The 27,965-nt window shown below is 46.9% G+C and overlaps 3 protein-coding genes across 6 annotated transcripts in view; 1 reads left to right on the top strand and 2 right to left on the bottom strand.

Annotated features, from left to right (window-relative positions):
* LOC120949941 (CDC42 small effector protein homolog) overlaps nt 1-22,756 on the bottom strand; it is a 29,716-nt gene extending 6,960 nt beyond the window's left edge. The window contains exons 1-3 of one of the 3 annotated variants that reach the window (XM_040367586.2): nt 22,639-22,756; nt 21,036-21,210; nt 6,759-6,880 (exon numbers count right to left, since the gene is read on the bottom strand). The gene's annotated coding sequence lies outside the window, so the exon portion shown is untranslated. The remainder of the gene's footprint in view (nt 1-6,758; nt 6,881-21,035; nt 21,211-22,638) is intronic. The other 2 variants (XM_040367587.2, XM_040367588.2) reach the window with 2 other exon arrangements.
* A 506-nt stretch (nt 22,757-23,262) lies between these two features.
* On the top strand, nt 23,263-25,789 carry LOC120949222 (integrator complex subunit 10). Its single transcript, XM_040366366.2, has 5 exons — nt 23,263-23,373; nt 23,451-23,732; nt 23,804-23,871; nt 23,965-24,226; nt 24,298-25,789. Exons 2-5 carry the CDS (start codon nt 23,610-23,612, stop codon nt 25,735-25,737), a joined length of 1,893 nt encoding a protein of 630 aa, XP_040222300.2. The 5' UTR covers nt 23,263-23,373; nt 23,451-23,609; the 3' UTR covers nt 25,738-25,789.
* Nucleotides 25,790-25,809: 20 nt separating this feature from the next.
* Nucleotides 25,810-27,965, bottom strand: part of LOC120949220 (mucin-2) — a 36,567-nt gene continuing 34,411 nt past the window's right edge. For both annotated transcript variants that reach the window (XM_040366365.2, XM_049605155.1), the window contains exon 6: nt 25,810-27,925. In XM_040366365.2, coding sequence (XP_040222299.2) covers nt 26,079-27,925 — 1,847 coding nt within the window. In that variant the 3' untranslated portion in view covers nt 25,810-26,078. The remainder of the gene's footprint in view (nt 27,926-27,965) is intronic.

Below are 27,965 nucleotides of genomic sequence, written 5' to 3'. Positions count from 1 at the left end.
GGAGGAGAAGAAAAACCCCCCTAAAGAAGGTGGATAGATTTGAAACACGCATGCGGTGGTGGCACGTGGCAAACGAGCGGAGGTTGGGGATGCGGAAACCGCGAACCATAAGCTGACACAATCGGCCTAAGACAATTAAGCGACTTCAATTAACACATTGCAAGAAGTGGATGGACTCCATACGCCTTGGAGAATGGAGAGCCTCAGGATTCCGGCAAAGGGTTGGCATCGAAACTGAAAGGAAGGAACAAAAAACCGGTCCAACCGGAAAAAGGGCACCAGGAAGATAAAGCTATATGGCTGTGAGAAGCTTAGTACACACGTCAATGTCGGTCCATTCGTTTCCGAAGACGTACACGAGTGATGCCTGCAAGAATGCCGGGACAAGTTATCGTCCAGGAAGTGCAGGTTTCGGAGGCAAGAATCAAGTTTTATTGGGGTGAGAGATGTTGTGTTTCCTTTCCTTTCCAGCCGCAGCGTGAGTTTGAACAGCCTGCCGTCGTTATGCAGCTGAAGTAGCTATGCCATGTACGCGACGATCATCAGCAAAAGCTCCGTACCCTGCAGCACTTGGTTTGACCTGTTTTCGTTTACCTTTCTGCCTCGTTGTCACCGGAGGACGCGAGTGTGGTACGAAGAAGTTCTGAAGCGACTGACCAGTTTTTGCCTGAGCGCGATAAATCCGGAACGCTGTCGGTTTCTACGATAGCGAACTCGCGCTCTTGTTTTACAAATATCATTAATCTAATTAATGGAATGTACGGTAGTACACGTTCAAGTACTCCCGGTGTACCCAGGGCATAAGTAGGGCGACGCTGACTGGAAGCGAGACCGTGCACTGCTCCTGCGTCCCGGTTGATTGTCCCGGGTCGCGCAATAAACGTGACCAGAAAGTGGGTCACGACAACCTCACAACAGTGCCCCGGTGACTGATGTATGTATTTTGGAGGATGAATTCGGGATTGGCAAAACAACTCCCAAAAAGGGTAAAGCAAATGTTGTACAGTCAGTTTTTAAAACGAGTACATGATGTTGGTGCCGAGAGGGGACAAGACACATATACTGTCTCGAGAATAAAACGTGATCGTTCGTAAAACTGAAATGGCGTCGTGTAGTGGGAGCATCGTCTGGTCATAGTTTGGAGACGGTTTTCCTTTAACGATCCGATTCTTCACCTGATCTTTACCACTAGGGTCGTGGTCGAATGGGCAACTTTCCAATTTTTGCACTCCATGCACCCAGACGGAAGAATGTTCGCATTGTGCGTTGCGGCCAAAAGCAATTCTCTGTGAGGGGGAGAGCGTGGTGCTGCACGATCATGCCGTACCCACTGGAACACATCCACCCTCTCTGTTCTCAGAATATGTAGGCAATATTTGTTTACACTATAAAGATGGTTGCATCCGTTTTTATTGCATGCCCGCTCAGCCGGTACAGATATGCGAGAAGAGAGCTGCCGCCGCCACCGCGGCCGTCGCACATTGTTTTCAAGTTTTCCTAAAATGCCATTTCGGATGCCTCGTGTTCCGATTTAGCGAAAGTGAATTCGGAAAATTTTCGAACGCCTCGAGCACGGACGGCACCGCTTTCGACCGTGCGGAAGGGAAAGTACGAAAAAAAAACACACACACACTTACTTGGAAGCGGCGTACCACTTCAAGCCATCACCCTTCCCTGGATGATCATTCAACCGTGGAAAAACAATCGAACGTACGCATTAGAAGTTACAAGTTGTGTCTTTGGCTAACTGGACTTCATTCATATTGCTACAGCACAAACAAGCATTCGCTGATGCTGTGCTTGATGCTCCACGCAGCACCACCGTGGGGGAATGCAGAAATGACCTGATTTTGGTTGCTATTATTGGCCGCAATTTCACGAAACAGGATTGTCGGTTGAATGTGCTATGATTCGCATCGGAAGGAAGCCAAAAAGGGAACGGGACTGGGTGTATCTGGTGGAAAGGTGTATCAAAACATTACCTGCTTAAGATTTAGGTCGAGGAGCAAGTGATTTGGCTTCATTTCCAGCACGCTTACGCAAATCATTCTAAGCAAATGCATACATCTGACATCCGCATAATTCGGACTACGAGACGTGTTTGAATGCAGTTTTAATAGCAATATGAGGTACTATTACAAGTTTGCGACAAGCACTTTGGTGATTTTGATAATCAAATAGTTGCAATTGCAATTGCAATTCTTCATATATTTTTATTTAAATTCATTTTCTCTAGAAATCGCAATAAAACCGAACGAATTGCCTTCATTCCAATATCTAGTTTACAATTATTGAGATTCGAATTTATCTTGATTCGAAATGTTATACTTCATTAGGTATACTTTTAGCACTACCTCCGTGAGAACAGCCCACTGGACCATTGGATAGGCGCACCGACTTCTACAACACCGGACGGATTCAATTCTCATCCGGACAGTCACACTGTAGCACCGACAAAGGCTATTCTATTCAAATTCGACTCATAAGTCGCATATTTAGTCCCTAGCAATGTCCAGGGTCCACTCCAGGTCCAGCTTGTCCGGTGTTGTCCCACTGTTGTATCAGAATGTCAGAATCGATTTCGTTTGATTTCGTTTATCATATGAGACTTTTGTTATCTTGGATCTTGGAATACCTTTCCTATCAAACAAGTATCAACGATTACATTTGCCATTTGCGGAAATATCACGAAAAGCATTGCACAAATCAATCATGGTATCGTTTTTTTCCTTCTCTCTGTACCAATTACAATAGCCACCTCACGCATGCGTTTAAGTAAAGTGTTGTTTAATGTCTTTTCTTGTTGCCTCTTCCTTGCTAGAACGTCTCTACCCACGTAATCGTGTTCCCTTGGCTTCGGGTTTGTCGTTTTCAAGCACTGTCCGATAACGAATGCATCGCCAATCAGCAGCAAATGCCAGACAACCGGACAACGGCTGCTCACGTACCACCAAGTTTGCGCACTCTCCCTATCAGCCAGCCGTCACAAAACCATCAAGAGGGTGGATGGATGCAGACGCGCAAAAATGACCATCGTTGGGTCAGTGCCGCGGAACATGGAACACTTGGATGACTCACAGCCCTCTTGGCGGGGAAGCGTCCACGACTCACTCGCTCTCTCTACCTATTCGGGGTCGGGGCGTGTTCTTACTGGCCTCGACTTACTGTTCGACTCCATTTCACTCAACCAAGGTACGGCTGTATGGGCTGAATCGAAGCGGGGAATAAATTATTTTGCACCCATATATTACACGTTCAACCAAATGTGTTTCATCCACTTGACTACATGCGCTGGTTGGGGGGTTTAAACTGAGGCCGTGTTTTCTTATGCTTTCTTTCGCAAGGGACGTCAGGCTCAGGTTGTTTGTGTGCGTTCTTCGTTTTTTTTACCTTGCTTTATAATATGACTTAATTTTGTCGGTAGAATAGACTTATTGAGCTTGTACCGCGGATGTAATGACAACTTCAATTTAATCGTACACCAGCTGGAAAGGAATTCAAGCGCAACCAACAGCGCCCGAGTATAGCGCGTGTTTACTTTTACAATCACTATGTAAACCAACCGTGTCTGGTTCTGGACTATGTGTACGCGTGGTACGTCTGGATGCAGAGAAGAACTGCTGTTGTTGGGGCGTGAGTAAGCCAAGAAAAGTGGCCACTAAAGATGCTTTAATAAAACAGCTCATCCAAGTGGCGGGGTGGTAAAACACAACGCAACGCGCACGATCGGTGATTCACAACAATGAACGATCGTATGGAGAGGAAAGATGTAAAACGATTTTTTGCAGAAGAAAGAATGGATGAGTCATGGCATAGAAAAGAATGAATTTAAAGTAGTATAGTGAATGATAGTATCATTATCACCTTCGTTCTTTAATGTTAGATTTTCTATTCATGTGTTTGTTTTATCAATTACATTATTTTTCGTCACTGTTTCATTTCTAATGCTTCCTGATTTATTATGTTCATTTTTATACAAATTCCCAACATTTTGCAACATGATCATCACTTTAGATGTCTTTCGCCTAAACTACTAGAAGTTATAGACTTACTTAGGAACTAACCAAAACCAACACATCTTGAAATCCAAAACCAAACATCAACCTCCACCGTAAATAGGACAACAATAACGATCCTACCGAAACGAAGCAGGTCATCCGACGAGACGGGACGCACTTGGACCGACTGTTCGAACTGTTTGCCGCAGCTTCTGGCGTGAAAAGCCCCATGTAGCTACACACACCGGCACACACGATGGTCATTTATCACCGCGAACAGGGTATGGGGGAAGATAACGATAAAATGCCCCGTGTGTCCGAAAAGAGGCCACCCCCGGCAGTGGCATCGTATCGTGTGTATTCCTTTCTTTTATACGGAGTGACCCCTGCGGGCATACTCGAGGCATACCCCTCGTCGCTTACTCCCCCATAGCGTGCAGTGTGTTTCGGTGCTTTTTCGCGATCGGTGTGCGGCATCTTTTCGCAGAGGGATGATTATTGATAGCGTTGGGGAAAGAAAACCACACCATCCGAAAAAACACTCACTCCGGTCTGGGGCGGCTGGTGCAGCATTGTGTTTCGTTTTGGTCGGGTTCGTCGATCGCGCCGAACTCGCATAGCCAATGTGATGAAATGCAATTAACGAGATATGAGAGGAAGCAACGCGTATCCAGTAACTTCACACACAAAAAAAAACCTTCTGCGATTAAGTTAAACAACGGAACGGAATGATTTTGGGCTCATAAAATCAATTACAGTGCTGTGGGTCAATTAATTATGCATCAACCAGTGCGCGCGCGCCGGACACGTGGGGCCCGGTGAAAACCACACTTTGGTCGTAAAAAAAGGGTCGTGTTGATACGTCGTTGTAATGGAACGAGGCAAAAATTGGGCCACAAACCAATCGTATTGGCTTAACACTTCACGATGGAGCAGCAAGCATTAAAGGGGTTGGCAACCTAAATTTTACGGTATGCGACGTCACTCGCAGGGGAGTGCTTAATTGGTCACTCGCGAAAATTCCGTTTACAATGGAAAAAATACGACACGAAACAATTAAATTGCCCTCCCATGTGTACACTTAACACGATTATTGCCAACAGTATCATTAGGTTGATTATATATAGTTTATATTAAAATTGATTTATTGTTAAAAACGATTTGGAACAACAAGTCCGAAAATGAGCAGAATTGTTTCCAAGGTAAGCTGCTTTTGCTGATCAAAAGGGTTCATTTAACCATATTAAAATCCACTAAACGAACCATATTGTTGAAATTTTGCTGATATGCTTAGAACGCCACATCTAACAAGACGATCAAGAGTGATCTCCCGACCAGTGTCGTAAACTCGATGGTTCTGTCGAAATGATGGCCTGGTATCATTTCATCCCCCAAAACGCTTTCAACACTCCATCCATCCGGATCGAGCGATCGCGGAAGCAGCAGTCAAAGATCACGCACAGCATCACCAACCCTCCCGAAAAGTCCCGAAAACGAACGCGTTCTTTCTTCCAAGAAAAAAAAAACAAAACATGATAATAATAAAACCGATCAAGCGCGGATCACTAACGCACGCACATGTTACGAAAAAAAGTACGAAACACCACCATTCAGCCCATTGCATCCCGTTCGTCGTGAGGGGAGTGATGTTTCGCAACTGCGCGACTGCCGACGGCAGAAGAAATTTGAATCAATTTCAGGGAGACCACCCCGGCGGCGTGGTCCACCAAACAAACTGTGCGTCCGAAATTCCACCCGCACCATAAACTTACGGCCCGCGCTGGATTGGCCCACCCGCAACCAAATGGGACGAAGGATGGTTTGGATGGCATCGATTTGATTATATGGCGGATTTGATTGACGCCGAGGAAAGTGCGCACAGCGCTGCCCTGATGCACTTTGAACGCGTCCAAGGGAACGGCGGCAAACGTTATGGTGTTATGGGTGTTAAATTGGGAAATTCGTATCGCCGCATCAGTCATAAACATTTGAAAGTAGTGGCAGATGATGATGCAAGAAAGTGTGCACCGCAACTGTTCCCAACCTGATGATGGTTATTGGATCGGGACGCTGGGAAATGGTTTCAATTGCGAAAGTTTTAATCCACCTTTGCTGTTGGTATTAAAGATGGACAAATTAGTGCAAATTGCTGCGCAATTTCAATACGCGCCAAAGAGTTTTTGGATGATCTTTCTACTAAGATTCCGTTATTGCAAGAGGGTTATATCTTAATTATTGAAGCACAAAAGTCGTCTAGTAAAAAAGGCACAACAAATCGCCAAGAACGGAAACAATCAATGAGGAAGCGAACGCAAAATACGTGAGAAACTGCTTCATCCCCAAAATTCCCCTAGTTAAAGAGGTAATGAATTTTCCTTGCTAATGAAACTCCATTTCCGTCTATTTCATCGCTCGAATCAGCGTTAAAACCCACTAACCCTGGCAACATGAAGAATGACAACAATATAGTAATAATTTTCCCATCATACATCGGAAACGTTCCGTAGCTTGCTTTTTGATGACGAGCGGCGACCTGTCATTATGCTTTACCTATCGCCTTAAACCAAGGCCAGTCGCAGTTAAAACGTGCTTCCGCTTGAAACAAGACTACAAACACCAAGTGGATGTTTATGCATCGGTCAATGCTGGGCACGCTGGAAAATACACCCAAAATCACACTATGCTACCGCGGTCAGTACCGATTTATACCGATAAACCGTTAAACGCCACCCTTAGTAGAATGAGTAGAAAATTACGTACCACAACACCAAGCGCCAAGTGGGGGACACAGGGGGAAGTCTACAGTCGTGTTGTGATCACTAGCTAGGCCAGAGCATGGAATTCCTCGACGCTTCGTCTACGAGAACCGGACCGGACGCACCCTAAAAGGAAAGAGAAGAAAAAACACACGACGGAGTGAACAAAAGAAAGGGAAATGAATCACAAATCAATGTTTGGACAGTGTACGAACGCGCTAAGAATTGCAGCCGAATGGTTTGTTGATCGTCTTATAAAAACCCGCCCGTGTCTACCAATCATTTGAGTCGATCGTTATTTGTTATTGACAGCTTTGGGAGCGGGGTTTGGCCCGCTTGGTGCTAAATCATTCCCGACGGGGCCAATCCAATCAATCGGTTAGGATGGTTGGGGCAAAAGAGTGCCAGCAATGCACGTAACTCTAGGTGCACCTTAAACGCTTACACACGCGCCGTAGTAGTAGTAGTAGTAGTAGTAGTAAGAGCTCATAACTCTGCTGGGGCCTACCCTGAGGGTGAGCTGAACGAATCGGTTTGGCAACCCGGGGGGACAGGGGGTAATCTGTTTTAGCGAATAGAGATGAAATAAATTTTCAGCAACTCAAGCCACCGAACACTCGCGATGGCGTAAGAGGTTAGCCGGTTTTGGGACGGTCGGTCGGCGCAATAACACCGGAAGTCCGGTGTAGATCAGCCGTCAGGCGGTGTCATGCCGGTGTCAGCTAACGAGAAGTGATTTACACAGCACAGATTGATTCCGATCAAATTGCTCCCGTTTTTTTTGTACGGATTTTGTGTTGTAGGTCAGCAATTTTTTAAGGTCTTTTTTGTTGTTGTAGTTGGTGGTGGTGGGTTTCAATATTGTAGGCCACCAGCTTGCGAAGAAAGTGAAAGGCTCGCTTTAAGCGGACGTATGCGTCTGTTGCAGAGGTTCGCACGTGTGACGTACCAAGTCGACGGTAGAAAGTCAAAGAATTAGTAACGCGCTTTTGCAATCCTTGGTGAATTGATTAATGCAATGCAATGATCTTCACATTGAACTGCGTAAAATTAGTAAATAAATTAGTTGCTAAGGATTAACTTACAATGAGAAGATCAGATGAGATGAGAATATAAGATCTCATTTACTAGAAGCAGGATAGTCTAGTACCTTTGTCGTTATGGCCCCTAAGATTAAAATTTCAAAACTATGCCGAAGTACAGATGGCCCAATAAATAACTCCAATCTCATATTATTCAGTAGCTAAAAAGGTTCGCATTCAATATTTGTCCATGTTGCTTCAAAGTACCCAGCAAGGCGCACTGCTTCGACGACACGATCCGGTCAGGGGTTGGCCTTCAACCTGCCTGCAGAAAAGAGGGGTACCTACCACCAACAGCAAACGCAAACTTGTCCCTCTTGCCGTCAGCCAACCCAAGCGTCTAGGTAAACTACAGGTGACGTTGCTGTAACACACGCAATTCCCACGAAGTAAAGCACAGGAAACGAGGAATGAGTGCTGGGTGGCGGTGTTGATGGTGCCAATCTTGCTAAAGTGAACAGCACAGTGTGTAGCTACGTTTTGCTAAACGTCTGCACGGCGACGAAGGCGTGTGGCACACGTGAAATGGCACCCGAAGGTGGCGTTTATGTTGAACAACGCATTCGAAGAGGTATTTTACAGCAGGTTCGGCGGCTCATGGGTAACAACGACACCTCTCTATGGACTAGCAGTGTGGTTTGGGTTTTTTTTGTCTGTCTGCATCTGACTGTCTACAAGGGTGACCGCAAATGCAAGCCCGATGTCAATCCTTCGCAGTAACTTAATTACCTACCCGTGCGCTTTACGGTGCAGTACCGCTCCCCACCGACAGAGGTGTTGTTAAGAGACTTAAAGGATTTAAGCGGGCTTTGTAAATTGTTTCCTGTTCATGTTATCTGCGCATCATACACGGCGGCGGGCACGTGGTGTTCGCAGGGGCTCTCAAGTGTCTTCAGCTGATCGCACACGTAAAGCTTTGCAGGTGATTTTCTTTGAAGAGACGCTTTAACACACTAAGCCAAACAGTTCACACATAAGTATGTCCCGTCTAATAATAAGAATACATTGAGTAAGCCCTATCAATCGAAAAATTTACGTCCTGGTAATTTGAGTCGAATTGAGAGGGCATCAAAATTCCATTTAAATTACTGCGGCTTTCAAAAGAGCATTCGACGACTAACAGCAGTTGGGACGTTCAAAGCCGCCATACCAATATGAAACCACATAACAACGTTTCGGGTACGGTCAAAAATAAAAATCCAAATCTGTTGTAACATTATTTCGCTCCCCGATTTTGGCTTCGATCGCAATCATTAGGCGCAATGATCGGTCGGGCGCACAACAGAAGCTAATGGTAGGAAATTTCTCCCTCGGGATGCATAACGACGTGAAGAGGAAAACAAAATCATGAACATAAAATCACTGCAACTGTGACGGCCATTTAAAGCGATCGCCGGTTTGGTCGGGGTGGCACGGAAATCACCCCACCCGGGAGGTCATTGTACCGCTTAATATCCGTTTGACAGTGATGAACAGCGAAGTGAGTTTCGCTTGTGAGGACAGGGGGGGGGGGGGGGGGGTTGGCGCCTATTCATGTGGTCGGTTTTTACATACAAACCGGCACAACATAACAATTGGAGTTGGGAAATTTGTTGCGTAGCCTGGGGTCGTGGTAGACAAACAAACGGCCAACCAGACTGACAGACAGGCAGGCCGGCCGGCAGCAGCACAACAAGTTAAGCATAATAACAAAACCACATTCGGATTAAAGATCTGCCATGTGGGGGGGAAACTGGGAGATCGGGTAAGGTTCCGGTGTATGGTTGACGATCTCCATACACACACCCGAATGTACCGATAATTGTTGGTAGAACCGGGACCACAAAGTCAGCACATCGTAGGCTTAATGGCGGATATTATGACGCGAAACGATCAACTGGCCGATTTGACGGCAAACGGTTGTGGGGTTATAGTAATTTAAGCTTAATGCAAGCTTAATTCAAATGCGATCGTTTCAGAGTTTAATGTATTCTGCAGTATGAGGGCAAACCAATCGTAGTTTCAGTTTGACCCGCGATGTCACAGACGAAACAGCGACGCACGATTGAAAGTTTGCAAAATAAAAAGAGAAACAAAAGATATTAAACAATTCCCATTAGGAGTTGTGATTGTGTGCTGTCATCGGGCATTTGCTTTTAAACTTTATTGGCCACTTTCTATCAACAGGCCCGCACGTCAGAGAAAATTAATTAACGGAAATAAAACCCCCAACCGTGATGTGCGCGCACACACTCACACGCGCTTTAGAAACCGAAACCGTCCATCATTTTTATGGAGCGAAGCATTGGCCGACGAAACTAAACATTTCAACGGATCGTCTAAGAGCAAGCTGCTGACTCGGTAGCTCATCGTAATGTCGCCGCCTGCAGGCAGGTGAGAAGAGATCCACGCGGCAAGCGAAGCTGCAAAAAGTCTCTTCCTGTGCGAAATTGTCCCCTTGGCTGCAATAATTTTCCAGCGCATTTTTATGTACGGCCACCGTGCACGGGGGCCCAAGATGGCCGGGCCACACAGCATCAGCGGCACACACACACACACACACACACACACACACACACACACACACACACACTTCACCACTTTCACTTTGACGGTGGTAGAAGGAAGAGTGCCACAGCAATAGAGCCGGCTTCCCGGAGCCGCGGTACGGCAACCCCGTAACAAACATTGCGCTTAATCGACCGGCGTTAACAAGTTTAATGGATTTACATCAATTTACGAGTGCAACAATCGTATTAATTTCAACCATTTTGCTGCCTCGGTCGGTTGGAACGATTGGGATGGTTGGGAGAGTCTAGCAAACGCGCAGAGTCGAGTCGACTACACGTTGGGGAAGCATGTGTGGACGGTTGGATTTCAGGCCCGCAAAGGGTCTGCTGCTCTGAAGCTATGCCGGTGGTGGTGTGTGCTGCAAGGAAATGCGAGATATGCTGCCGAGTGTGTCCGGAGCCAATCTTCTGGCGATTAGAGAAATAATCCACCAAACGGTGGGCGAAAGTGAAGCAGTAGTGCAACAGGGTGGCAGGGGTATAATTTTCCTCTTTTTTTAACTTTCCACGAAGAATAGGTGTAATTTAATCATGTGAAAATTGGTTTCATTTGATAACGAGATTTCTGCAATAAAAAACAAATCGCAAATGTAACCTTCAAAGTACATGCTCAGAAGTTGACCCATGGTGAGATAAAAAGTCGGAAAAGCAACGTAAATAATTAACAAAAATAGCCTTCTACTTACACCCAGAATAGCGTGAAGCCTCCAAAACAACCGGAAAGAATTTCGAAAATTAAACAAGATTCCAGTCTCAAGATGAAATGCTCAGTACTTCCCTTCTCAGCGGCGACCCTGGTAGCAGGCCGAACTGAACTGTTGTAATGAAAATAATTAAACACAACAAGTACGGCAAAAATTAAACGAGCTCTGCTGTGCTCTTGCTAGAGATTCTCGAACCATTCTCGCTGTTCTTATTGCCTATCTGTCTAGTTTACGAGTGTGTTCGTCTACAAAATTCAGGAAAAAAGGTTCCAACGATCAGACAAACCACCCAGCACCGTCAAGGCCTCCAAGACCTCGGGGCAACGATGCTGTGTTGCGTCGTGATCGGGCTAGCGCACCCAAAGACACACTGTCGGCTTAAGACACTTTGGTTTATAGCATCATTCACGCTCGCACGGCTTGTGCGCCTTGTCTTTGTGCCGCGTTGGAAGTGAGATGGATGGATTTTATGCAAACAGCAAATGTGCCTTCGCGTACACAAACCACTACACCACCCGTCATCTCTTCTGGGCGTGGTAGAATGTAGATGAAACAGCATTCAGAAATGTTTTTGTTAGTTATGTTTGGTGTCTAGCATACATTCCGTCCCGGCGATGATCCTCGGCGCTCGTGCAAGTATGCTTGTTGGGTTATAATGACATCACAAAGGACGGTCGTCGAGTGTGAGTCAGAAAACGTTCACCTCAATAAGTCGTCTGAAAAGATAGCCTAATGTCAACGGTAGAAGCTTTCCAATGTGTTTAGTGTCACCGAAATCAAAGGCATGGTATTGCCCTTCCAATCAGCGTGCAATGCTGATGGTAAATATAGAACGGATGTCGGGTGATTAATTGAAATCCAACACCCGTTCGGAAGTTGTCAGCTGTCAGAGAGCGACATTGGCGGGAGGAGGATGAAATTTCATCTCCATGCCGATTCGCGGCCCAATTTGCAGTTTTTGGGGGGCGATTGCAACCAGAGAGCAAAGCTGTAGGTTACATCTTTCGGTACCACGATCCAACCGTGCGGCGCCGCCGTGGATCGATCGTGGATCAGGTTTCGTTCTCCGTTGTACCGGTAAACTGTGCACATTGGAGCCGTTCTTGCCTGGATGCTCCAAATGGGGGTTGGGATAAGCGTTATCGAGTGTGCCCCGTTTGGCATATTTCTAGAACCGTTACCCTTGTTTTCAGCTTTCTGCACGAACTCCACACCACGTCTTTCTGCTCAATCGACCGAATGTACCGATTCTGCACGATATTGATCGCCGGCAATGTGCGCCCGATCGTTACCAGGCATAAAGTAGGCCGGGAAGTAGACCTCACCAAAACGGTTCTGACTAATGGACTGCCAGCGGTACCTGAGACCGCGCTGAGCGCAGTGTTTGTTTACACTTCGTGTACTGCTCCCAGTGCTGGCGGCAGTGAAGATGATACCGTACCAACTTATAACCAGCCCACACCTCAATGCCTCACGCAAGGCGCGATCTCGTTTCGCCCCAAACGCTGAATCGTCTGGAATCAGAATGCTATGGTCAGAGCGGGTGTTGATTGGTGGCTGAGCAGCAAATTGCTTCCCCTAGCATATGTCCCAGCATATCTAGGTCAGAAGCCTCCACAATTCGATAGAGCTAATTAATTGGACAAACCATCTATTTCGGCCCCGTTCGGGAGGGAAGAGAGGTCCAACACAAGCAACCGGGTACTGGTGCTGCCACGCTCGTAAATAAATGGTAAGGTAATGGGGCACCCAAAGATTATATCTGCCGCGGGTCGGGTTTGGTTTCTAGCTCAAGGCTTTGCCACTTTCTTATAAACAACTTCTGCGCGCGCTGTGGTCAATTATTCTTTTCGGTAGATCATAAACTTCCACCGCGCCACGCTTCACCTTTTGCACTGTGGAAGATGATGCTTTTAAGGCCACGATCAAGCGCTATCTTCTTCGTCTGCAACGCTCCCCGCAGGAATAGTTTTCCCTTGATCTTTGCGCAGATTTTGAAATCTTTACTGTTGATCATCACCATTTTATCGCGCATACAGGTGAAGGAAGGACGGGGTAAAATGTTTGTAGGACTCGAGTGGAAAGGTTAAGATCAATTATTTGAGCCGTGTGCAGAAATGAATAATTATAAAAAAAAAGCAGAACCAACCAAGACTTGCGTCACCTAAAAGCATTTCTAGCAGTAACGACAGGGGGCTCCCTAATGGAAGTATCACATGGGAAATATGCTGTGTGTGTTTATCCGTAGTATAAGGAAGCGCTTTTGTAAACTCAATCCCACGTTAGTGTTTGTTGTTATTCTCAGAGACTTCAAATACAGTCTCTTTCAAGTAATCAAACGTGCATGGTTTCTTTATCATTTCTCATTTGATTTCCGTAGTTCACCATGATTAGTTCCGTACTGTCTGATCCAGACGGTCCCAGACGGTCCACCAGCGGTCACACGTCGGTGGGTTTTAATTAATTTCTAATTGCCACCCAGTTTGCATAGGAAACCGATTGAGCCGACCCCGACCAGTGGTCCCGAACGACTACACTTCGAGAGGGAAAAGTCCCGTCTCCCCTGTTGGCCCTGTTGTCACTAACCGGTTCGGGAAACAACCTGATTCCTGCTGTGACTACACTTGGAGAAACGATCATGTGCGTGTGTCTGCTGGCAAGGGGAGTGATATTGGAAACGGCAAGTCCAGCCGTACCGTGCGCCACGCGTCCACTAATCAGCGTCCCACAGCACAGGTTCAAATGAGGTCATCGTACCGCCGTACAATACAAATACCCGTCGTTGTTGAGACGATCTTTCTCTTGGTGGGCAAGGAAAGCGTTCGGCGAACTGTCGTTGAGTCACCCCGTCAAGATGAATGTTGGGATCACGTAATAGTATGCGCGTTGGATGCGATTGGGGAGAGCCCCGCGCTCTGGAAGACCGGTGTGGACGAATCAGTTTTAACACATTCTCGGGGTATGTGCCCAGGGTTTCTTTATCAGTGGTGATATGAACGTTCCGGTTTGGTGGGTGTTTTCTGTTTTCTGGGTTAGTACTGGGGCCTGCTTTTCCGTGGGAACCAACTGAGGTTAGTCGTGTTTAGCAGGACATTCAAAATATTCGTTAGATTTAGATTTTGGAGCTCTTATTCCAAATTCTAAATATTAATATAACTTACAACATGTACAACATATAATATGATCGTCATATGGTTTGCAAAATTTGCTTGCAGTCAATCCAATGCCTCAATAGCTGGACAGATAATGCACTCCTCTCACCAAATGGCAGGGCCGCTGGGATAAAGAATGGATTATCTAATTCTCAATGGCAATGGGTCGGTGAGAAAGAGCGCCATTTTATGTAAGATCTAAATTGATAGGCAACAGGGGCACACGGCGTCCCAGAGCCCAGCATCGCCGGTAGACAATGGGCAGCAAGCAAGGCAGTGGTTAAGTGCACACAGGGCAGGCGCGCGTGAAGTAATACACAATAACCTGCCGAACTTCCCACCACCCTCCGCGATCCAGTATCGTACACGCCCCATCGCCAATTTATCTTTGGAGGGTTGGAGCAGAGAAAAGAAAAAAAACCCTTTCAATCGTACATTTGCTTAAAATGGCCAATTGCCAATTCCACTAACACCAATTTTCGCTTCGAGAGTTACGGAGGTTTTTATTTACTTCTTTCCTTTTTCTCTCTCGTGGTTTCAGTAGGTCGTGCCGATAGCAGTCCAATGCACAATGACACCTTTGTGGAAGCGAGTAGCAAGGGATGGCGGCAGTTTACAGCCACCCAAAAGTTGATAATTTATTTGAGATGCAAAAGCGTATAATAATCATCGGAGCTCTCGTAAGCTGACAGGAAGTAGCCAAAATACGACGGACGAGAGTAACTGAAAGTACAGGCTATTCTGTAATGGTGCTAAATGTTTGTTACATCTTGTCGGTTGGGCTGGAGTTACAGAATAGATGCGATTAAGTAAGAGCAATAATTCACTTATTTATTTTACGCTTCAATGCAATTGGCAAAATATTGACGACTTGAAAGGAAAAGCTCAAACCGCGAATAAAAACCACGCATTTAAGTGGCACACACACGAATGAAACACATAATTGACCATTGAGACAATGCTGAAAAGGGACAATACGTACGGGAAAAGGCATTTCGCACAAAGTACAAAACAGACATCAGAAAGCAAGCCAGTTAAACCTGCTTCTCGGTGGTAGGGCTTGTTTGTGTCTGGGGTTGTAGCAGATAGTGCGCCATTTTTCTCCCCCCCCAGTCCATCTTTCACACTTTAAGCCACTTTTTAATGGCAGCATAAAATAACATACATTTTCCATCGAGACAACTTTCTCCGCACGACGCTGCGAGTGTAGGTTTGAGCGTAGTTGCAATACATTGTTCGCTATACAAGGTGGACAAGCGAGGTAACGCTCTTCTTAACCCTGCCAGTCCGACAGACAAGATATGGGAGTGATTAATGGTCCAAAACATGTATTTGGCAAAGGAAACTGTTTCTACTGCTTCTGTAGTAAGTGCTATAAAGAGAAATTTTAATAAAGTACCATTTTTATTTACACCTCTACGCTGATGATCAAAGACAAATGGACGTATGTCTACTGCAGCGCTGTGGAACGATCGCGATGGAACCAGATATACCTTTGCTTTATTTTAGTTTATTAGTCTTGTGGCTCCATTAGGAGAAAAATCAACGCCGTCCGCTTCACGTGGGTGTGAACTGGTTTCGTATTTATTTATTTTACAAACGAAAAAATCGACCCCACCAACTGCTTAATCTAAAGTTGTATGTGGAACAAACGTTGGTTCTAGAGATCAGCCTATTGCATCAGGGATCGGCAACTTGGTATCGGTAACAGTACGTAATGATTAAAATCGTCTTATTGTTGGCAAACTTTGAATGTAAACACAATCACTAACTTACAAAACTTTTACGAAATCTCAACCTGCTGATCAAGCACTTAGATCTAGAAGCATCGCTATCTTTCTTCTGAATATTTAAACGAAGGAAATTTAGAACATATCGCACGATCCCTGATCATTACGGAACATCTAGCACCAAACTTAGCTGTGGTTGCCCAAGTTTCGGTGTGTGTCAGCATGCTTGCCGACAGCTTAGAACACTCCATGCTCGGAACCTGTGCCCCAAATAGGGAAACAAGCCCAGGGATTTCGTTTCGTACGCTCCCACTGAAAGCATGCTTGCCCCCTCAAGTAGAAGGCCCGGTAGTGTTTGTGTTTATATTTGGAAATTCTATCTCTCCCACGCGCTCATCGCGGCAAGGTGAAACACCGGGTGAGGGGGCACAGGGAAGGGAAGCCTCGTGTTAGGGAGGGGAAACACTTTAGCTGCCCGCGACCACGAGCACACGAGTCACTAAAATTCAAATTAACAAACCGAACCGGCAGCTACCCTGGCTGCCTGTGTGTGAATCGATGTGCGTTTACGCTGTGGGTTAGTGCGTCGTCACTTGATTAGCCATAGGGTCGGGGGCCGCGTACTTCCACACATACACACACACACACGCACCAAGCCGAGCACGCCGCGTGTTGTACGTTCGGGCGGGCGCGTGAAAGCAGTTAAACGAGCGGGGAGATTTGTGGGAGATCTTTCCTTTCACTTCCTGCGTGCGTGCTCAGCGATGGGTCTGTTGGACGTTCAAGTTGCATAACTGGGATTGGACACCACGCAGTGGGGGATTGAAATTAAAACTGACACAAGTATTGGAACGATCGATGATTTTTTTCCAGCAACTCGTTTTGTATGTTTTAAGACACATATTGCCATCCGTTTGCCAAAACCACTGCCCAGAAACTCCATCTGCAGCACAGATAATCCGCCAAACACGAGCGGGACGTTATCTCGTGATCCCACATTTAGACGCTGTTCTTCTTCGCTGCTACATGTGACACATGCGCTCTGCTCTGCGTGCCTTTGCTGAAGCGATCTCGTTGCTTTTCCCCTTGGGCGCCTCTCTACAGCGGAAACCATTAATTTCGCTGTGTGTTATGCTTACGGTGTTATGTTTTTATCATCATGAGCATCATCGTCACGATCATCGCCTTTCTCATCGCCCTACAGACAAACCGACACGATCATCTCACACGTTTTTCGGTGAAGGTAAGACCAAAGAATGAGTGAGATATCGGTTGGCCATAATGTTCTCTGCCAGCAATGTGACAACTTAGACAACTGGAAAAGTGATCGTACGTAACGTCAGCTACCGACCTTTTTTTTGTTTTGGAAAAGACATCAAACACGCTCAGACGTTGTGATCTGCGTATTGGTCCACAGTTCTTTCCCTTGGGAGGGGCATTAAGGCTTTACCTTCGTCGGCTAGGGATTAGTGAAAGATGACTCCACTTTAGAGTTGCTTAATGCGTTTTTGGTGTGTCTTTACCGGCTAATGATACACTTCCTACATTGGTTAGTCGGAGTCGAGTTTTCCGGCTGGAAGATCATTTCGAGCATCATTTGTAAGCGGTGATTTGTGCTTGATGTAACATGTTCAATTCGTAACGACACGTACACACAGACATTTGGATGATTGAAATTCACCTTCTCAGGGAGACTTCACTTTATAAGATGAATTCGTTTAAAACACAGCATGCTTTGGATTAAAACGATCATCATTCAGCGTCTGTCCGGTCAGATCGACACAAACCATCACCTCAATGATCGTTAGCGTTAGATGACCCATGTCCCTGACAACGGGCATTAAAAATCTCAAAGCCATCTCCAAAGCCTTGCCTCCAAAAAGGTCAACAGAACAGGGGGAGAGTGCCTCGATGTAGCCGGTGGGACACCTTTTTGGAGCTGTTTTAAGCGCACCCTCCCTTCCAATTGAGGCAATTTATGAGCACTCATGTTCATCGTGTGGTAAAGATGAGGTACATCACTTTAGGCACAGGATTTGAAGGTTAGCCCAAAGGTCCAGGGCCGGACCAAAACCACACCGAAAACGGTACTTCTAAGCTCTGTCTAAGCACGAGGCCTACACTATGCCGGGGAGTGCATGAATTGCGATTGGAGCATACGATTGTGTTCTAAACGATCATCATCATCTCCGCGTAACGGACACATCATCATGGCTAGAGAACTCAAAACAGAACAGCACAGAAGAGGCCAGAAAAAATATGCCGAGCGGAAAAACAAATGCGATGGTTGTGTGTGATTACGCACCACTCGCATTATCGCGTAATGTTCGTGTGGCCGCGAAAAGAATAGATTGATGGCGACCTATGGCTATTTGTTCAACGTGTATATTGTTGTGTGTTCTGCCCTATTGGAGGAGATTCATGAGCACCACCTCCTAGCCAGCCCACGGAATGTATCCGAACGCTCCAAAAGGCAAACCCGATAATTGTCCGATCATTGTAGCGTCCCAGCGAGGTTCTATTAGCTTCGGTTCGCCCCACGGAAAAAAGGACCCAAACCGCTCCGGGTACCTCAGAACAAATTGTAACGTGTGGTGGGAATGAGGAAACCGTCTTCGCATCTTGGGCTCGGTTAATGGCTGTTGAACTTTGCCGTTGAACCGCTAGGTACACACAGACACATCCGTTTTTTTTTGCGGCCAGGTTTTCTACGATCGTGTAGATAGAATTTTGCTGCTGCATTTCATTTGCCGCATGAAAGCATTCGTGCAAAAGAAAGCATTACCCTTATCCAGGGGGGATTCGTGTTCTAAGGGGGAGAAACATTAGATTTTTGGAGCGATTTGCTAACTTTGTGAAGATCTTAGTGGGGAGAGCATTAAGCATTAAGTATCGTTCTACCGTTTCTAACGTAGCGATATCGCTGCTACGATCGGTTATATGGATCGTGTGTTTTACGGGCTTGTATGTTTTGTTTCTGATTGGCCAATTTACTGTTAGAATACGATGCCGGGTGTAGCGAGGGTGCGATGATCTCACCAGTGCGATGGTTGAGATACCCGTTTGTGATGTGTTTCTTTAGCTAGAATGAAGCCAGTTCATTGGATGTTATAGTTGGTTTTTGAGTTGGAACGTTGAAGATGCATTCCAACAACAAACTGCTCATCCATCGTGCTAGTAACCTCAATTTCCACGTGTCCAAAGCACTTCTCATGTTAAGCAAATCAACTCAAAACACAAAAATACACACACACACAATTGTCATCCATGTCGATCGGGCGGTTGGTTAACACTCTTGTATGCATCATGTTTATCCACCGGCCAACATCTTGGTCGGCGGAGGAGAACCTGTGCCGGCGGTGTGAGCCCTTTCTTCTCCCTTACAAAAAATCTCAATGATTCCTTCTCTGTTCGGAGTGTCTGTCGCTTTTTTTGTTGCTGTTGCTCCCAAGTGTGGTTGTTTATGACGGTTGTTTTGCTTCACCCGTTGCTTGACCGTGAGCCAACCACACGAAGAAGCGAGGGGTTGTCTTCTGCTGCGGCCCGTTGTCGCGCTGTTACGGAACATCGGCGACATGGTTTGAAAACAATGAATCGTGGCGGTTACACGGTGCACCCTGCATGTCTTGCCCCGCACAGCTGCATAGGCTGCACCACCGGCGAGGTGGCGCGGGATGCATAAGTTAAAATGGAAATGTGTACCCGAAGGTTTAATGGGTCTTTTGGCTGGGAACTTTCTTCTGGCGCGCGAGGGTGTGTACGAATTTTAATGAAAAGCGTATGGAATTAAACATTCTCTGTTGAAAAAAAACCTCAGGCCAGGCTAGGTGCGATGAGGTAAGCGATTTTTTTTGTTATTTGCACAGTTTTGTGTGAGTGTGGATGGAAACATGCAATTACGGCAGACAAGAAAGCTAAAAACCTTCGTATAAATACAGAACAAGTACCTGCGTTTCGTCTCGAATATACTATCTTGCTGACGTGTTGATGAATAAAGTGTCTATTCTGCTCAAGATGGAATAATAAGTTTGGTTATCTTACTTTATTTTCAATCGATCGATGCAAACAGTATGTACGATTGTGAGTTAAAGTTGCATTGACTAAAAGGAATAAACAAAGCCCCACCGGGCCCATCAAAACGTGTCGCAACAAGTCTTCGAAAAGGTCGTGAAGATTATATTTGTATGAGGTTCTTAATGTATGCACAGCTTGTCCCTGTCCCTGTCACCGGAAGTACTGCCAATAGCTTCCTTTCCGACAACGAACCGTACTGGGTAGCAGGCTGAAGTCATGCTTGCCTTTTACCGAACGTCAGAGAGAAAGATCACAGAAAGAGCAATAAAAAAAAAAATAATGGCACTTCAAAAAGTGTCTCCGGCCAAGAACGACGGTTTCTCGGTGGGTGAAGGAAGCCTGAGATCGGGATCGACCTTAGGCAAAGTGCATTTTGATTTATTTGCCTGTACACAATTTGCTGGAGAAGATTGCGCTAATTAATAATAGTCAAGCGGGCGTTAAAGTGGCCGACGCGAGCGACGGGCACGATCGTGATTAATTTGTAGCTTCGCTGTGCTTGTTTGGTACCGCGCAGTTGCGACACAAGTTACACGCATCTTTTTGCGGTGATTGGGCAGAAAAAGGCAAATTTAAGAAAGAAGTTGTGTGATCTTTTTCACGTACAAAGGCAGTGCATCATACGATTAACGTGATAGTAGTTAAAACAGTAAGTAATAGTAAAAACAGCTTAAGTGAGCATTGAAAGTCTTGTGAAAATAGATAAATAATTAAGGCTTGGACAGAGGTGAAATAAAGAGCACAAGTTGTCCAATATAGAATTTTTACGCATGTCAAGACGAATGATGTGAAAAAGGGGTCCATCCAAATTTGAGGATTTTACATCACTTTGCTCAGTTCTTGTTTTGAGGTGTAATTTGAGGCGTAAGTCTGGTTTTGAGACGTACAAAGAAAGGTTTTGTATTGATTCGATTGTTTTAAGAATCTAATAGTCTATTTACTATGCTTATTTAAATTGATGAAACCATTTTTAAAGTAATTTCTTCTTACCTGGTGGATAAAAGGTGAAATGCTTTTATTAAATTTTCACTTTTTTACTCGTTCGTGTTTTTTTTCAGTTGCAGGATGTTTAAGATGTTCTAAATTCTATTTCACTGCTCGTATAGGCATCACTTTTCTGTAAGATCACTAAAACGGTTATGCTTTTTCACTTTAGAAACCTAAGCTAAAGAAGAAGACATGCATACATATTTCTATTAATGATGTTAGATGATATTTTTGGTTTATTTTTAAGGCCTCCACCCTTTTAATGTTAATGACAAAGTGGTTCACAACACATACAAAAGCACTATTTGTCATAATTCCTTCTCGAAGTTTCTTTTTAAGAGTCGGTGGAATCTTGTAATATCGCATTCCCCGGTTGCGATTTCCTTCACACCACCTCGAACGGGAAGGCGGCCCTTTACAACACCACACGCCAGTGCTGCGAATTCGTCAGCCGATTGTCAGATTTTATGTGCCATTGTTTGACTGACCACCGGAGGCCACCATCGGCCGGTGAGGATAAGCATGGAACGGGGTTGGTTTGTCGATGATTAATGCTGCGCCAGTTGCTGCCCATGCTGGCCACTGTTACACCTACTCATACACCTATACGGAGCGTGGTTTACTATGCTCCCTTTCGGCTGGGTCCTGTCGCAGTCACAACGCGGGAATGGGGCGGTTACTTCTGCTTTTGTCGTTACATGGTCCAGTCCATGGGGTCACCATGGGTATAGCATCCCCCCAAATCGGAAAGGGCCGGGAGGTTGCAGAGTTGGGACCCTTTAGCCCAGACCACGGGAAGATGGAACGATGGAACCGGTTCTGCCAGTGTTTTCTGCTCCTTCACCATGACCACCGCCTCTCGCCCATCGCTCGTGATCGTGCCCAAATGGAAAACCTGTCTTCTTTTCCTTCTTCTCGTTTGTACTGACACAAACACACATACAATGAAACACACATACACACACAAGCACACAAAACATGCAGCACGATCACGGATGTGGCGCTTGTAACGGGACAGGCGCACAGGCACATATTTTGTGTAACTTAGATATTTACAAAGGAGAAATATAAATAAAGTGCTCCATTCACCGAGCAACAGTCACCAGCTCGGATGGAGTGGCAAAAAATGTAATCTGCTCGGTTGTGTAAATTTAACTGGATAAAGACGAATGATAACACATCGTGGCAGATTCGCTGCAACGTTGAACGCACGCACGGCCCAACGGTTCGCACTTGTGTAAATATGCCGAGGGAAAGAATTATCTGCACAAAGAACAACATAGTATCACAACAACAATAACGTCAGGACAGGGCACACAAAGCAAAATTCCTCAACAAACTTCAGGGTTGTGAAGAACACAAATCTTCAGAGTACACTTTCCCTTTCCCTTTCGGGTGTTTTTTTCCTGCATGTTTTAGGTGCACAAGCAATACACAATCACAACACACACACACACACGCAAACTCAACCATAAGAACCATGGATTCCAGATGGAAGATCACTCCGATCGCCCGTAGCAATGGCGCAAATTTTAATACACAAAATTCGTTATTTCAGCTGGTGCGCTTGATAAATCGTTTGCGGAACAAAGTGAAGAGCCCGTACCGTGAGATGTAGCAAAGAATATACGGCCTTCTAAATAAAATTAACAGTAGCAGCAGCGCCAACGCACACGTCGGTCCGTCCTCACTCGCGGGCGAAAGAAATTTAAATGAAAAAGGAAATGATTGAAATGAAAGAGCTTGTGAATTGGCTGCCCAACAAGCAGCACAGTGCTGGCCACCAATACATGTGCAATCTAATGGATTGCAGGGTTGGTGAACACAACGAAGATGCGTTTTATTTTAAAAAAATGTAAGCACTTTATTTAAGATTTTCCAAGTTGTTTGAAGTAAAAAGGTGACATTCACTGAGTTTAACGAAAATTAATGATTTTTACCGTTAAAATTCCTTTTTCTATGGTTTATGCATAATACAAAACTGCTATTGTTTATAGTTTTTTTATATTTTATTGCGTCTTTGAGCCTATTGGTCCTTTCTCCTCTCATAAGATTACTCTGGTGTGATTACTAACAAGTAATTTGCAATGTAAAAAAATATTCCTCACACCCTCCGACACCGCGTTGGTACGCACTGTAAAACTTCCGACAAATGTTCGGAACTGCTTTTTTGACAGCCGAGTGCGTTGACAGCTCCGACAACGTTTGTTGATGTTTTGTGGCTTTTGTTTACATCGGCTACGCGTATCGGTGCGCGAGGGTTTGCTCACTTTATTTTTTGTGTGAATATTTAATATATTTTGTGTGTGTTTCTTATCATTATTACTTCCACTATAGTCAGGTGATTATTAAAACCCTTGTTTTATTCTCATATCAAAGTCACAACTCAACAAATGATAATTTTCTCCTACAAAACAGTCGTATCGCCAGCAAGAAGAGTCCGCCTGCAGCAAACGAAAAACAGGTGTAGAATTGTTTATCTACCACCTGAATAGTTTAGCACGTTTCACATCCCGTGCGTCAATTTGATTGTACGTTTTTATTTCTGGTCCTCGGACGCTAGTATTATCGCTACAAATGGACGTGCTATCGAACGAAAAGTATCTTATTGCGCGCGCGAAAGAATCCACCGATCCGTACAAAGCGAAGGCATGGATCATAGCGGCCAAAACACTCTTCCCGAACGACTTCGGTGTGCAGGTTGGTATATCCGCTCAACTCAGCCGTTGGTCACACGATAATGGTTTTTTTTGAACAACTTCCACATCCAGTTTGAGGCGTACGAAATCGAAAAGAATGCAAACAACTTTGAGGAAGCGGCCAAGTGTCTTAGCTACATGTAAGTGTAAGCGGGTGTGCTTGTCCCGGGTATCACCTTGCTACAATCTGAACTTACGTTTACGTTTTGTATCTTTATTCCTCTCTCTCACAGCGTAATGACGTTCCACGGGGCGCACCAGACGCCAACCAGCTTGCTGAACGAGATATCGCTCATGACGAATGCGCTGCGCATACCGGAAGGTTGCACCACGCCCGAGCAAGAATTTTACGTGAAGATGTTCCAGTACATCTCGTACGAGGTGCAGCATCAAATTTTGCTACTAACAGCGGCACACTCGAACAACAATCTCGACCACTGTCGGTTGATCCTGCTGCTGCTGAAACGCTTTCCCCAAGCGATCTCTACGCATGCGGTAAGTTGGGAGTTATAATTTTCGGGGTTTGAAGCGCATAATCACAAACTCAAAATCCTTTTCCATTGCAGCCACGATTGCTGGAGACGCTGATTCAGAATGTGGCGATTCCTAGCTTCAAGGAAATGTTGTTCAACGAAGCGATACCCCTGGTGTACAACCGTGCACCGGAACTGGCACCTAAGCACGTGCACCGGCTAATGGCGGTCTGTTTCGAGTACTACCTGAACCAGATGCTGAGCGACACCGAGGATCGGGCCCGAACGTCGGCCGACTGCTGGAAGAAAATCTTTGAAATTCTGGACTTTTGCGGCAAGATGCTGAAATGGGAACCGTTCGTGCTGTACAAGAAGAGCTACAGCAAGGACGTGTACTGGCAGAAAATCATCCACATCTACAAGCTCGACCCGTTCCAGTCGACCGAAAGCAAGCAGATACTGTTCTGTGCCACGATTGTGTTCGTGCTAGCGCTGCAGGATTACATCGGGTATTCGAAGCTGCGCTCGAAGGACGGCATAACCGACACGGATGTGATACTGGTCGAGGCACTGAAAGATATGCCGCCGGAGGTGAAGCGGCGTGCGCACGAGGGTGCTGTACTCGAGATACCGCACATTCTGGTGAATGCTCCGGTCAGCCCGGACGCACCGAACTGTTTGCTGGCGTGCCAAAGCTGCTGGCAGCTGCTGCACTCGAACGATGTGATGAAGGCGGACTTTGCGCAGCTCATCCTGTGCATACCGCAGCTGTCCGGCTGGGTGCAGAAGTTCCTCATCGATCTGTACGTGTGCGCGGGTCAGCACGAGGAAACGGCTACGCTGCTGCAGGCATCCACCGGCAACACCGCCATGTCGCTGTTGGAAAAGTCCGTCCGCCAGTTTGCGCTCACGCTCGTGCAAGGCCCGCCGACGGTGCATCTGTTCGAGCAGATGGGCACGGTGCTGAAGCATCTGCCGCACGCACCGCCCGGCGGCCACTATCTGGAGAACGTTTCGCTCGCTCAAACGGCGCGCGTGCTCATGCTGATGCCGCTAACGAAACGCGCCATACTGCACTACCTGGTGCAAACGCTGATCGTGCTGCTGAAGCCGAAGCTGATCGAGATGGAGTGCAGCAGCTCGCTGCTGGGCAATATGCTCGTCCTGTCCCAGCTGAACTGGCCGCACGAATCCACCACGGTGGAAATTATTTTCGAGCTCATCAAAACGCGCCGCCAGTTCACGTACCTGCATTTCACGAGCTACGTCATCCAGGCGGAAATCATCGAGGAGTTTATGCATCTGTGGACGCATTCGCCCGACGTAAAGCTGGAGCTGGCCATGCCCCAGCAAAGCCTGGCGACCGGTGCCCGACGCATCGGGACGCGCGGTGCGGACAAGGGCGTAAAGGAGGACTTTAAGCTGATCATTCGGCAGCAGGTGGCGCGCAGCAACGATGACATCGATGAACTGTTGCTGCAATTCCTGCAGCAGCAGCACGTGGCACTGGCACAGAATGTGTTCGACAAATGAACAAAGTACAAGGTACAATAAAAAGCATTACCAAGATTCGGATGCAACCTAATATTGTGATTATTTCTCGGGTTTACAGTTATATCCCCATGTGCGTCCAACGGACGGACGCACTGGGTGGAGCATTTTATTTAGTTTATTTACAACCGTTTCTACATCTATCTCAACGCGCGCAGACAAAGAGCGTTCGTCTATAAGTGGTGAAGACCACTATGTTTTTTTTTGCTTCGCTTGAGCCGGTCTTGTCCTTGTTCGCTACGCTGTTGAAAATATTGGCTTCCGTATGTACGCACGGATGAGTATTATGCAGACAGAGGCATTTGAAGATGGCGCTCCAGGGTTTACGACTCCGGCTCGAACTGGTAGCCCTTGATGTTGAGCGTGATGGAAATGATTTCCTTTGCCGGCTCACCGTCCAGTTCGTTGACCAGACCGGTGTCTCGCTTTACTCTTGCTGTACCGGTCGACGTGGGCGCATCAGCCGCAGCTTCCGAGTTGGAGACCGCTGGACCATCTGCAGCCGTGTCGGTCGGATCGGCCAGCGCGTTAATATCGTTCAACGTTTCCGGGCTAAGGTGCCGGGCGGACCGACCGCTGGCTTCGGCAGGGAATGGTGGCAAATAAGTAGCAGGAGGATTAGTGCTGCTTGGTCGGTAAGGCTGCGGGCAGTTGGGATCGGGCGAGCCGGGATAGCACGAGGACGGCGTTGTTGTGACGAACGGTCGCGGACAGGCAGGATCGGGCGAGCCGGGATAGCACGGCTGCCGCGTGGTCGGTACGGGACGGGGAGTAGTTTGTGGGCAGCGTGGATCCGCCGAGCCTGGGTAGCAGCGGAGTGGTGGCTGAGTTGGGGGCTGCGTTGGTCTCGGTGTGGTTTGTGGACAGCGAGGGTCGTTCGAGCCTGGGTAGCAGCGAGGTGCTGGTGTAGTGGTTGGCACTGGTCGTGGAGTGGTTTGCGGGCAACGAGGATCATTCGAACCTGGATAGCATCGTGGTGCTGGTGTAGTCGTTGGCACTGGTCGGGGTGTAGTTTGTGGGCATCGTGGATCGGTGGATCCTGGGTAGCATCGTAGAGGAGGCTGTGTAGTTGGTGTTGGTCGGGGAGTGGTTGGACAGCGAGGATCGTTGGAACCTGGATAGCATCGAGGTGCAGGCGTTGTCGTTGGCACTGGACGAGGGGTGGTTTGTGGGCAACGGGGATCCGTTGAACCTGGATAGCAGCGCAGAGGTGGCTGCGTCGTGGTCGTGGGCTTTGGACAACGAGGATCTGTTGATCCCGGATAGCACACTGGAGCTGGCGTGGTTGTAGGCACTGGTCGAGGAGTGGTCTGTGGACAGCGAGGATCAGTCGAACCTGGGTAGCAACGCGGAGCAGGAGTTGTTGTGGGAACTGGACGAGGAGTGGTCTGTGGACAGCGAGGATCAGTGGAGCCTGGATAGCATCGCAGAGGAGGCTGCGTGGTAGTTGTTGGCTTCGGACAACGAGGATCCGTTGATCCCGGATAGCACACTGGGGCCGGTGGAGTGGTTGGGACTGGTCGAGGAGTGGTCTGTGGACAGCGAGGATCGTTCGAGCCTGGATAGCATCGTGGAGCAGGCGTTGTCGTGGGAACTGGACGAGGAGTGGTTTGTGGGCAGCGAGGATCAGTCGACCCTGGGTAACAGCGCAGCGGTGGCTGCGTCGTGGTCGTGGGCTTTGGACAACGAGGATCGGTCGATCCCGGATAGCACACTGGAGCTGGCGTGGTCGTAGGCACTGGTCGGGGAGTAGTTTGTGGACAGCGAGGGTCGTTCGATCCTGGATAACAACGCGGTGCAGCGGTAGTCGTTGGTACTGGCCGTGGAGTGGTCTGTGGGCAACGAGGATCAGTCGATCCTGGGTAGCAACGAAGCGGTGTCTGTGTTGGAGGCAGTGTCGGTCGTGGAGTGGTTTGCGGGCAACGAGGATCGGTCGAGCCAGGATAGCATCGAGGTGCTGGAGTTGTTGTTGGCACTGGACGAGGTGTGGTTTGTGGGCACCGGGGATCAGTTGAGCCCGGGTAGCATCGTGGAGCTGCCGTAGTCGTTGGTGTAGGACGGGGGGTTGTTGGGCAACGAGGATCATTTGAACCTGGGTAGCATCGAAGTGCTGGCGTTGTAGTAGGAACCGGACGGGTGGTCGTCTGTGGACATCTAGGATCTGTTGAACCTATATAATGATTAGAATGGTTATATATTAGAAAATTTGA

Source organism: Anopheles coluzzii, chromosome 2 (assembly GCF_943734685.1).
Source record: "Anopheles coluzzii chromosome 2, AcolN3, whole genome shotgun sequence".
NCBI lineage: Eukaryota > Metazoa > Arthropoda > Insecta > Diptera > Culicidae > Anopheles > Anopheles coluzzii.
This window is presented reverse-complemented; position numbering and strand designations above follow the sequence as displayed.